Genomic DNA, 13639 nt, shown 5'->3' with positions numbered 1-13639 from the left:
TTTACTATTTTTGCTGACGATAATACTTTTTGGAAAATGTTCAAAAGGATGACAAATTAAACAAAAAATATAGAAAATTCTATGTATCTTGAACAAAGCCCCGCAAGTGCTACCGTTCGTTTGTCAATTAACGTTCCACCAAAGTCTTTACAGTAAAAAGATTGAACACTTTGCCGACTTCGCGTAATGCCTTGCATCGATTTACGTGTAAGATAATTTCTGTGTCTAGTCTTTCAATTGTAGTGTCTTTGATATGAAGATAAATCGCGCGCCCTCTTTCGCTCATTAGACGAAAAATTTGAGAGCTAGAAAGGTAGCTCTCGTATTTTGTCAACGAGAAGAAAAATCAACGCTTAAATGACGCATTTTGAGGGATATTCATCAAATTATGAGGAATTGACTTCACATCGTTTCGTAAGTTATGTAGGAGGACTTCATTCTGTAAGTCCTCGTATTAATTTTTCGTAAATTAACGTTATTTGTTGAATGCTCCGTGCCTTCAATTATTCTGTAGTCGGCGGCTGAGATGTAGCCGTGGGTGCTCTGGGCTACAGCTCAGGCAATGTTCGTGCAGGCTCCACTCCACTTCACTACCGCTACACTACGCTCCACCTACCCGAACATCGGGACCGTGAACCATTTCGGATATACTGAGTCACAAAGGTGGGATGGCAATCATGATAATCGTAAAAATTAAACACAAAAAAATACAACAAAAAAGATGATTGACTTAATATCTTACTCTACACCCGTATTTCACTCCATTTCCATCCTCCGGTTATCCTCAAAATTGGTGATTTTGGGCCAGTATCTTTTTTCTCACACGTATTATTCACGGCCGATTTCAAATCATCAAACAAGTGGCGACACATGTTGAGTGTTGTCGTGATAGGATCATGTACATGCAAATCCAGGGCGAGTTGTCACATGACGCTCGCGAGTCTCTAGCCAGTAGAGGCGCACGGCCAATATTGGAGACTGTCTCCAATGTGGGAGATTATCCCCAATATCAGAGACTTTTGTAAAGAATTTGGGTATCCAATTTCAGAGACGGTCTCCAGTTTTGGAGACCAATTCCTTTGTTTACATTTGCTGCAAAAGGATTACCTTGGCGGCAAATAAAAATGTGATAAGCAGATTCCTCATGAAAAATTACCCCTTTTCACCGTCTACTTTAAAAATTCACCGTCTGCTTTTGTTTTGATAAGGATTTTTGTCAATCACACACAAAACAAATGGGCTTCTGACCTCAGTGAGACAAAATTTTGGGTGGAAAAAATCATGCTTTTGTTAGTGTTGTTTCCTTTGTCCTTTTGCAAAGCAAGTCTCCGATGTGGGAGATTGTCTCCCCTATTGGAGAGAGTCTCCCATATTGGCTGTGCGCCTCTACTGCTAGCCTTTTTGGCCTTTATTCAAGGCGTTCTTTTTGTTAAAATTTTATAATGACTCTTATTATATATCAAAATCAATGTCGACTAGTCAGTAGTCTGTGCAGGGGCATACTAAGTAGTACTAACCTCGCACTAGTGTGAGTGCATAACGGGCACTCAAGGGTTCATTACATGCCGCAGCGCACAGAAAAATCAAGCCATAGAAGTCGTGTGTTGTGGACACCAGAAGTGGGGTCGCAGCACGTGCAACCCACTACCTAGAAATCCACTGCCAAACGCGGTTCATGGTGCGAGGTTAGTATACTAAGTAATACTAACCTCGCACTAGTGTGAGTGCATAACGGGTAACCTCGCAATGCGTGTGAGTGCGTGCGACCCACTAGTTAGAAATCCACTGCCAAACGTGGTTCATGGTGCAAGGTTTGTATGTACATACTAACCTCGCAATACGTGTGAGTATGTATACTAACCTCGCAATACGTGTGAGTGAACAGGGGTATAGCACTCATTCAATGAACAAGGTTATGATATAACCTTGTTCTCAGTTATATCTCCATGTCATGTGTGGCAAAATAAGGATGGCAATGTTTGGCTTCTTTTCTCTTTTTCTTTGGGACAAATGCTTGATTTTTTTACACTGACAGTTTCCATTACACCTATTCGTCATACAACTTGGCCCTTAAGTAAATTTGATTCTTTAAATTATTTTTTTCTTAATTAAAAATAGAGATAAAAAATGAAAATTTTCTTGCCATATTATTTTTCACCAATAGAGGGCGTACACAAAAATATGCCCAAAATTCAAGTTTTTTTAGTGCTCTAGTGAATACAAAAATTATTCCCAAATCCCAAGTTAATAATGAAAAATAAATTGCAACTATACGGAAATTAGTAATTTTGGTCACAAAAGTGATATTTTAATCATTTTTTAAAGTGTGCTCTGTACAGCATTGGCATGCCATAGTCCAACCTGTAGATTCCCCACAGGCAGAGTGGTTGCAGTGAACAAGTGGGGCACAGCACTTGTCGCGTTTGGAAAATAAAATTTACGTAATGTAAGTCCCGAGTGAGCAAAGCGAGCGAGAAAAAGACTTTTCATGAGAATCTAACTTTGAGAGAGATTTTGACAATGTCAATGTTCTTATTTTTTTTCTTTCCTCCTAGAACATTTTGGCGCCATGGGCCAAACCCTTGTTACCCCCGCGCTACATGTATGTTGGTAGCCCTGGGACTTAAGGATATTAATTAATCCAGTTTAATCCTTACAGATGGCAGATTTTTTTATCAAATCACGGGTGTTATAGATTTGAAAAAAAATGTAAAAAGTCCCCAAGGAGCGAAGCGAGCCAGAAAATAATAATTTTTAGATGAAAATTTAATCAAGTAGTAGATTAAGTAGTCCCAGAGACCCTCAAATACCTGGTTTCCTGGCCCAGTGCGCTACCATGGTATGATGTGAGTTCCAGAGACCCACATTTTTTTCATGTGTCAGTTCCAGTGCATTTTTAGTTTAAATACATTGTAGCAATCGCTGATCCAAGAGAGCAAGATATAGTTCTAGACCCCCCGGGCCTATTTTCGAATTTGGTGTGGCACAAATAGGTAGGGCTATATTATGTTATTATCTGAGTAGCCCCCCTCCTGGGCCCTTGGCCATATAAGGACCTAATTGTCCTGGTTGCGACCATTAATTATTGCATAAAATTTAGCAACCTTATAATAGTAAACACATACGCAATTCATCTTCTCGTTCTTTATTTTCAATCTTTGGAAACCCGTTTTTTTGTCTCACCTGCATAGCAGAGTGAGACTATAGGCGCCGCTTTTCCGACGGCGGTGGCGACGGCGACGGCGGCGGCGGCGGCGACGGCGGCGGCGGCGGCGGCGTCAACACCAAATCTTAACCTGAGGTTAAGTTTTTGAAATGACAGCATAACTTAGAAAGTATATGGACCTAGTTCATGAAACTTGGCCATAAGGTTAATCAAGTATTACTGAACATCCTGCCTGAGTTTCATGTCACATGACCAAGGTCAAAGGTCATTTAGGGTCAATGAACTTAGACCATGTTGGGGGAATCAACATCAAAATCTTAACCTAAGGTTAAGTTTTTGAAATGTCATCATAACTTAGAAAATATATGGACCTAGTTCATGAAACTTATACATAAGGTTAATCAAGTATCACTGAACATCCTGCATGAGTTTCACGTCACATGACCAAGGTCAAAGGTCATTTAGGGTCAATGAACTTTGGCCGAATTGGGGGTATCTGTTGAATTACCATCATAACTTTGAAAGTTTATGGATCTGATTCATGAAACTTGGACATAATAGTAATCAAGTATTACTGAACATCCTGTGCAAGTTTCAGGTCACATGATCAAGGTCAAAGGTCATTTAGGGTCAATGAACTTTGGCCAAATTGGGGTATTTGTTGAATTACAGCCATAAATTTGAAAGTGTGTTGGTCTAGTTCATAAAACTTGGACATAATAGTAATCAAGTATCACTGAACATCCTGTGCGAGTTTCAGGTCACATGATCAAGGTCAAAGGTCATGTAAGGTCAAAGAACTTTGGCCACGTTGGGGGTATTTGTTGAATTGCCATCATATCTCTATAAGTGTATTGGTCTAGTTCATAAAACGTGGAAATAAGAGTAACCAAGTATCACTGAACATCTTGTGCGAGTTATAGTAGTTTTCAAAATCAGCACTGCTGCTATATTGAATCGCGTGATGCAGGTGAGACGGCCAGAGGCATTCCACTTGTTTTATTAAATCCTTCTTTTTCATTTTTTCTTGCCATTTTTCCCTTGCCATTTCAACTAATTTTCCTTTGTCATGCTAATGTATTAGCACTAAGGGTAGTCAGGTGGCAAGCTTTCCAAGCCCCCCCCCCCATCTGCGGCCACTCATTTTGGGATGATTTGTTCTTTCTCACATGACTTTCCTTCCTTTTTCCATTTTCCTTCCGTTTTCCTTTTTTATGTTCTCATATCCCTTTGCTTTTCTTTTCACTTTTCTTTCTTTCTTTAATTCTTTCTTCCTTCCTTTTCTCTTATCCCGTTTTTTCCCCGGTGAAATCTACAGGGGGGAAGGGCCAGCCTGCCCCCGCCTGTTTACGCCTCTGAGATGTAAGCTATACTCATGATCTCAATCTTCATTATGATTCCGACTAGGAGCGCATCCACGATTTTCCAAAGTAGGGGGGTGCATTTTATCAAGTAAAATTTGACAACCCCAAAAAAAGGTTATCACAAAAAAAAATGGTCATTTTGTCACCCCCCCCCCCCCCCCCGGACATATGCTCTCCAAAATGGGGTCGCAATTGAACTCAAAATAAAAGGGGAAATATGCACTTACCTTGATTATATGGATGAAGGTCTATCGTGAGACACAGAATCCTGACATTGAGGCACAAACTGGACCCTCAAAAAAAAGAAAAGTTCTGTCTCGTTCATTCTTCTGTCAAAATTGAAAACAAAATGGCCAATCGATACCGAGAACGAACGCAACAGAGATCTAACTTTTCCCTTTTTTGAGGGTCCAGTTTGTGCCTTGACGTCAGGATTCTGTGTCTCACGTTAGACCTTCAACATAGAGTTCCTCACACGTATAAATAATTTGGGGGACACCCCCACAACTAAAGGCTATGTATACGGGGGTATTGTGTACATAATCCTTTTATCTTTCAGTTAAAGGCCTCCAAGGATTTTTTTCAATAGCTATAATAATGAATTTGTTGTATTATGAACTACTTAACCACAGTTAACATCCAAATGTGAGCTAGCAAATTTTCAGTAGTTTGAAGACATGATGACCAAAATCGTCTTTCATGAGGTGTGATGATTGGATAATGTGGCGAATGAGCGTAGCGAGCAAGCACATTTTCAGTAGGTGGAAGAAAGAATGTTGTCCCAAAACCTCTTTTAAGTGGTGTGTAATTATCACATTACGGGCTATACATACAGGGGTAGGGGGTAGGCTATAAAACTGCATGCATAATATTACCATCTTTCACTATTGAAGGACTATCATCATGGTTATATTATAATGAATATGTTGTGACGTAAACTACTCGATTGCAGTTAGTATCCAAAAGCGAGCGAGCAAATTTTCCATAGTCGGAAGAAACAGAAACAGAATGATTATCAAATCTTCTTTCAAGGGAGTGTAATTATGGGAGAAATTGCGGCGGTGAGCGAAGTTAGCAAGCCTTTAAAAAGTTGCTTCAGTTGTTTTAGATAATATGCATTAAATACAGAGGATGATGACGAGGGTATATTATCAATAACGTAAATGGCAAAGGATATGAACAAGAAATATATAAAAAGAGCAAATAGGGATTTAAATAGTCGAGCTTTGTTCAATGAAAACTCATTTGCTCACTGCTCAATGGTGAGATGAGAGTGTAAATAAAATTACGATCATGATTATTGGGAATAAGGGTGCCATGAAATGATCATAGCTATCACAGGCCACAATATAAACTTTAAAAAAACATGGAAATATCACAATGATGAATATGAAAATGAAAGATTTTGAATAATCTTTAAGATTATACTGGGAGATGACGCAAAATTCAAAATTTTGAGAAAAATTAATTGATGAAGTACACATTTCTGTGTTAATTAATGTGATTTAAAGTACCCTATAAATGGATAATGGTAAAGATGATTGTTTCATAAACAGCATTGATTTGATCAATGTCATCAGTATCTCATCGTATATTTTTTAAGAATACGGTAGGCCAAATATTTTTCGTACAAAATCCCTGCTTCCACAAAGATACCAAATGACCCCCTCCCATATAAGAGTATTTTATCATAAACGAATGAATACATGTATTAATTTGTTTATGATAAAAGTTATAATCATATTTGAAATAAATGGACTTATTATAACTAAAATTCCATGATGCAGTGGATATAACCTTTGCCATAAGCTATAGGGATTTGTTGTGGCCAAATTCTTGTAAGAATAGATTGAGCACGAAATTTTGCATTCTTAGAACTCAAAATTAGGCCAATTTAAGCACTTTGACTGCATTTGAAGACGGATCCACGCATTAACATACTTAGTATTAACCATTTGATGAGTAAAAAAATATTTGTTCTATCTTGAAAAGTGGGGGGATGATTGTAGGCTACATGCCATCCCCCTCTCTGAAAAGTGGGGGGATGTGTCCCCCCCCCCCCCCCCCCGGGATTTACGCCTGTGCAGTAGATCCAGGTTGCTGCTAAAAAAAAAATGTTCATGATTTTTACGTCCAAAGATTCTTATGAGTTATGACCCTAAATTTATGCATTTTATAATACATAACGTTGTATGGGGCAGCAGCTCATTTATTACGACACAAATCAAAACATTAATCTTTAATGGATTTTCCTCAAACCATCACAGATATTTGTTATTTTTCTGATATTTCTATTAAAAAAACTGACCTTTTTTGTTAGTGTGAACTACAGTACCCCTTTAACTTAACAGTAAAGTCCACCCCACGCGAAATTTTAAAATGTCATAACTTTCTTATTTAACATCTGATTTTGATGAAATTTTCAGTGTTAAGCTTGTTGGATTTTTCTCTTTTTATTCAAAAGAACTTTTTGTTGGGGTGGACATGTCCTTTAAATGGTGAAGGTCCCTCCAGGTCGAGCCACCACCTCCTAACTCCCAGTGCCAATCCGTCCCATCAATCATTGCTAGCTCTTTTCAATGTGTAGTCTGTCCAATCCAAAAAAGTAGATATTCGATAATGGTGTAGTAAACAGTGATATTTTTCAGTCTTTGAGAAAACTGGAACACACAAAAAAAGTTTCAGCGATTTGGAAATAGCACTAGAATCCAAAACCACCCCCCCCCCCCCCCCCGAGCCCAAAAAAGGGGGTTTTACCAAAAATTAAAAAGTGTATTTTTTTGTCCACGAAAAAATTTCACAAGCAAAAAAAAGGTCTTCTTTTTCAAAAGGGGGCCACACTTCTGTTTTAATGGCATTTTTACATTATGAATTTTAATTGGGCCTCTCAAGGGGGGGCACTGGCCGGCTGTGCCCCCCCCCCCTGGATAGACCAGTGGTCTGGACAACAGTTTCCCACCGTCATATAGCAAAATCAAACTTTCATGAACACATTTATATATAATCATTCCAATGTTTTGACAAAATAATTAACATCTGACTTTTCTTTGTGAAATGCTTGACAAAAGGTATTTGTACAATGTTGGTACCGCAAGAAAAAACTTGCCATTGGTCAAAAAAGCCATCATGGCTTTTGTCATGGGAAACAAAATTTGTGCAATCTTGGGGTCAATCGTCAGCCATATGATTGAAATCATGAAGTGTTTTGATTGCCCGTCTGAGTGATCGGCCAAATGACTCTCATTAATTTCCGTATGTACTCCCCTCCCGTAAAAAAAAGTGTCCACCGTCTAAGGTAAATTTGCCTTGAAGCTGTTGCTCAAAGTACATTCTTCTCAAACTCTTTTTTCTTATTTCACTTTGTAGGAAGATGGCAAGTGGAAATGATGATGAACTTGGGCCAGCAGTGTTTGATTCAGCGGCTTCAGGTGATGTTCAAAGGCTGCGGTCACTGTTGCGTTTCAAGAGAGCTACCAGGGTAAAGGATTCTTTGTCATGGAGAGATCCGTTCAACCGTACACCGCTTTTAGCTGCTGCTGCTGCCGGCCATACTGACATGGTGCGAGTCCTTGTAGAAGAATATGGAACAAATATTGAAGAATCTAAATTCAATAACTATGCCAATGAGGAGCTTACTCCTTTGGTGTATGCTGCCAACGTTGGGCACCACAAGACGGTCGAAGTTCTCTTGAAGAACCGTGCAAGGGTGGACCATGCTTTTCCTCTGCACAGAGCTTGTTTTGCAAGTTCCGCTGGGAATCTGAAATGTGTCAAGCTACTCATGGCACACGGGGCTGATGTGAACAGGAAGTATGTCGGCAGTCTGGAAGATGGGGAAATGATGGACGGGAGCACGCCTCTTGCCGTTGCAAGTGAACATATGTGCACTAACATTGTGGAGTATCTTTTACAGAATAGAGCTGATCCGAATATCCCGGACAAGCAAGGGAATCGGCCGATGCATTCCGCATTCAATGCTATGTGGCATCAGCATTCGGAGCAGAGATGCAGAGGGGGTTGTGTTAAAGACGGTGAAAGAATCATCAAGATTCTTGTCCAGCAAGGGGCAAGGCAGATTCAAAATGAAATGGAATTGACTCCTGTCATGATCGGAGCATTGACTGGAAACCTTCTTGTGGTCTTAGACAGTACAGGAATCATGAGTAATCTTTCACATGAGGAAACAAAGGAAGCCCTTGAACTGATGGCATCGCACTTCTTCCTAACGGAGAGACACCAGATAGGATTGGAGACCCTGGCCAAGGCTCTTGCTTCACCATGTAAGAAACCCAATGGTCTACATGCACCTGAAGGAGAATCTCCATATGGTGACTTCTGCGAGCCTGTGACACTAAAGGATCTAGACAGGATCAGATCCAATGAAACCAACCTTCAAGTGATCTCACTGATGATACGTGAAAGAATTCTGTCTAAGGAAGCTCAGAAGTATTATCTTTGGCAGGCCATAAGGGACTTTGTAGACCGCTGTAGACCCACCCCGGAAGGTAAAAGCTTGGCACTTCTGGCACTGCGACATGAAACAAATCTTGAGATGGAGTCTGGGTTCTTCTGTGGATTTGCTGTTGAAAGTATGATTAGGCTCCTGGATCCTACTCAAGTCAACCTTGCAGACAGTAACCTGGAGGAGATTGTGGTTCTTCTAAAATTAGCAGCAATTAATTTATCCCCAGATGTGAGTGAAATGACACTTGAAAAACGAAGAGAAGCTGTGCAATACCACAGGTTCAAGTCAACTAATATCTTACTACTGCTAGGTGTCTATGCGAACTACCCTCAGCTGAGTAGCGAAGACAAGGAACTTCTCTTCACCTTGGTGCAACAGTTCGTCTTCGCATATCAAATGACGATAGATGTTGTGCACAAACTGCATGCGGCTTCTGCTCAAGGAGGAATGGAGGATGTTGCTGCTGTGAGAAGCACCAATCAGAATACAGGAATGTCCATCTTTCATTTATACTACCCAGTAGTAGCCCGTCGAAGGCCAACAGAGGAAGAAAACATCAAGGAGCGCATGGTGATCATGCTGCTCAAGTCTGGTGCAGACCCATGTCTTGTTGATATCGACGGGTACAACGCTCTTCACTTCCTGGTAAAGAGATGTCCAGCTTCTAAGCAGACAGAAACATTCCGGAACAACATTGTGGTCCCGTTAACAGAATGGGGTTGCCCAATTCTTAAGAGGAACTCTGAAACAGGTCGAAGTGTTATAGAGGACTGTACCAACCCGGACACCAAGCAACTCCTGATAGACCTATCCTTGCCACCACTCTTGAATCTATGCTGCCGAGTGATCCGCAAGAATAAGATTCCTTACCAATCAAGTGTTCCCGTTACCCTTGCAGCTACTCTAGACATGAATGTGTGATTGATCAAAATATACACTAACATCAAAAGTAATGAAAGTTGATCGTGCCATTGTATAATCTTTGAAAGACTAAGTATTCCATTTCATACTGAAATATTTCCTATATTCGAAGCAGATTTTTAAGATTAATAGGTTTCATTCATAGTACATTACAACAGGTGTTCTAAATTCATAAAGTGTGGTCTACAAACTTATCTTGCTTTTTATGACAAATATGTTTTAGCATATTAGCTATTTAGAACAATATACACTAACATCAAAAGTAATGAAAGTTGATCGTGCCATTGTTATATTACATAGGTTATGTAGATTTGAATCAGTGATAGGTCAATACGCCATCACGTGACCATAGCTGCGAGGATCGCATTTGCTATATTCTGGGTTTTGACGTCACCTCAGTGAATATAACTGCGTTGTATTGTCAATTGCGGCGTTATATTCACTTGGGTGCCGTCACTCGCTGCTTACAAGTTGGGTAATCAGGTAGTTTATTTGATGTACATGTACGTGCTAGTGTTAACGCGTCGATTGAATGAAGAACGCGTTTGATGTATTTTCCAAAATATTGCTATTATGACGTAGATGGATCAGAGCTGCAGAAAGAATTTCGGGTTAATCAGATAGCGGGAATGATGATAAATGCAATCTCTGATGGCGAATCCACATAGACTATATAATATAACAGATATTGCCTGGTCTATCTTTTTAATAAATAACATTTCAACTCCCCTCCGAAGCTATATTTTTCCCTCGGGAGAATATTTTCCCTAAGCGCTGCGCGCTTCAGGCAAAATATAGTCCCTTGGGAAATATATAACTCCGGGGAGAGGAAATGTTATATTCAAACTCTAGGTAGGCAATATCTGTATACTATTCATTAATGTATTGACCACTTGTTAAGCGATTTATGATAGATGATTCTTACTACATTTGTGTACTGTACATGAATTGTTAAAGCATGTCTTTAGCTTTGATAAAGGGTCAATAATGTGGATTATACTGAAATATAATCTGATATTCCATTCTTAAAAACTTGTAGTAACGGTTGATCTTTTTTTCAAAGTTGAAAAAAAGATCTCTGTGAAAATTTCAAACCAAAATATATCTTGAGCACCCTGTTACTTCAGTTCATGTCAATTCCTTATTTGTTCCCCCTCATGGTACATGTAGCTACATACAGGTAAATTGTCACTTGGATCCAGTAACACAAAGGTTAGCAATTAATCGTACGCTTGATTTTTACAAATTGATTGTACATTGTAATCAATGCAATCAACCGTAGAAAAATGTTCTACGATCATTGCTAAGCTTTGTATTGCGGGCCCTTGGTCTATACAATGCTTTGTCTATTTTCCGTCCGCTGTCATCCAACATAGTCTAATCCTACTTTGTCTCCCAACTAGTTGGTCTACTAACCAATTTGGCCTAACACCATTCAGTCTATGGGGTTGTTTTTAACTCAGGTTTGATTTAAAATCTGGCTTAAAGTTGTGGTTTAACTATGAATGGCCAATGGTAACACAATTCTCCTGACGGCAAGATCAAGTTATCAGATTAATTGACACTCGAGTCATCTATAACTGTCTGGGAAATAGTTTTTTCTTCACCATACAGCGTTAGGAAAGAACAAAATAGACATTTGATATTTTGATTGCTTTCTATTAATTTAAGCATAGAGCAATAGGTCATGGCTTATTGGACTTGAGCATATTGGCTTTCAATCTTGGACAAGTTGCAAAATAATTTGCAGACGAAGTGGAAATTTAATATGACCATCTGGGCATTTTAGAGTAAGTTGGTATTAGACCAAATTGATAGTGGTATAAGATTATAAGACTATAGGAGCATAGGTAGACCATGTGTATATAAACTTGAAGGTACATACCAGGGGCCGCGGAACGGTTTTCAAAGTGGGGGGGCTGACCATGCAAAAAATCACAATCATATGGTCATTTTTACGTTTTTGTACACGGTTTTGGAAAAAAGTGGGGGGGGCTGAAGCCCCCCCAACCCCCCCGCTTCCGCGGCCCCTGCATACCTTTGATCGAATCTCGACTATTATTCACATTGTCTCGTTTAGAAATTATCTTTCATCTTGTGAGAAGAGTGTAGTATTCTAATGTACATAGTAAAATGGTCTTTAGTTCAGTCGTCTTTCATTCAATGGTGCTGGTGTTCCTATCTCGTACAATAGTAGTAACAAATTCATTGACAGTTATGCTGCTTTTTAAAGTAAAGAAGGAATTCGTGCTTTTCATTGTGTGTTCATCCATAGAAAACAGTATGTCAGTAGATGATTTACCTTTTTGTATCATGAGGAATACCATGAAAAATTCTTTGATTGTATATCAATTTCCTGTTAGATTTGTAAAAACTTAATCGGCATGATATTGAGCAATGCCACTTTTGAAATGAACGCAGGAATTCATACTTGTTGAAATTTTCCATCCATAGAAAACACAATTTTGAGGGTACTGTTTATTATTTTTCATCTTATCTAGATTGAAATGTAGTCGATAGGTAAAGCTTATATGTACATATACATGTAGGTAAATTTATTGAAACAACGTATTGTGTGTAAACTATGGGAAATGAAAAATGTGAGCAAAATGTTGAAAGTTTCGGTTTTTCAAAATATACTGCCAGATTTGCATATCAGATCTTAGGCATGCAAAAGGTAGTCCGTCTTTAAGATTCTAGATGTTGGATTTCAATTATTAAAGAATAGGATTTCTTTACATGTCGACAAATGGAGCCTGAAATCATTGTTTTTTGTGAGACTGAATACATCAGTCATCATAATTTCATTATCATATTCTGAGTTAGAAGCTTAAAGGTCAAGTCCACCCCAGAAAAATGTTGATTTGAATAAATAGAGAAAAATCTAACAAGCATTATGCTGAAAATTTCATCAAAATCTGATGCAAAATAAGAAAGTTATGACATTTTAGTTTCACTTATTTTCCACAAAACAGTGATATGCCCAATTCAGTGACATGCAAATGTCACAGTCGATGATGTCCCTCACTCACTATTTCTTTTGTTGTTTATTGTTTGAATTAAACAATATTTCATTTTTAACAGATTTGAAAATAAGGACCAACTTGATTGACCATATAGTATTAAACAATGCTAATTCCATATGTTCAGGGAGGAATTAATCGTTGTTTCACAGGGACAACAGGTGGAAAATTGGAATATTTCACATTTCATATAATAAAATACAAAAGAAATAGTGAGTGATGTCATCACTCTCCTCATTTGTATACCGACAAGGATGTGAATATAAGTGTTTTGTGAAATTAAGCGAAACTTTAAAATGTCATAACTTTCTCATTTTACATCCGATTTTGATGAAATTTTCATTGTTATGCTTGTTGGATTTTTCTCTTTTTATGCGAATCAACTTTTTGTTGGGGTGGACTTGTCCTTTAAGTGGTATTTTTCATGTTGTTTTATGTAGGTACATGTAGATGTATTTATCCTTTCCAGTATAACATAACATACCTTGTCGGTATATGCAACCTTGATCTTTGTTATTTTTATTTTTTGGGGGCCTTTGTAGTGATTGTCCAGCTAAAGAACAAATTCATATTTTGTTTAAAGCTTTTTCTATAATAAAACATTTCAAAAAGTGTTTCCCATCAAGAAACTTGAGGTAACAATCAGTATTTATTATTTACTGAATTTGAAGAAAAAGGGTTGTTGGTAGAAAATGGCAGA

General features: G+C 38.4%; 1 protein-coding gene across 1 annotated transcript; it reads left to right on the top strand.

The window, feature by feature from the left end:
- The first annotated feature begins 287 nt into the window (after window positions 1-287).
- Window positions 288-12666, top strand: LOC129258720 (protein fem-1 homolog B-like). Its single transcript, XM_054896950.2, has 2 exons — window positions 288-414; window positions 7897-12666. Exon 2 carries the CDS (start codon window positions 7901-7903, stop codon window positions 9914-9916), a length of 2016 nt encoding a protein of 671 aa, XP_054752925.1. The 5' UTR covers window positions 288-414; window positions 7897-7900; the 3' UTR covers window positions 9917-12666.
- The last annotated feature ends 973 nt before the right edge of the window (window positions 12667-13639 follow it).

This window comes from Lytechinus pictus, chromosome 4 (genome assembly GCF_037042905.1).
Source record: "Lytechinus pictus isolate F3 Inbred chromosome 4, Lp3.0, whole genome shotgun sequence".
Lineage (NCBI taxonomy): Eukaryota > Metazoa > Echinodermata > Echinoidea > Temnopleuroida > Toxopneustidae > Lytechinus > Lytechinus pictus.
Note: the sequence above shows the minus strand (reverse complement) of the source record. Positions and strands in the feature narration are given on the sequence as shown.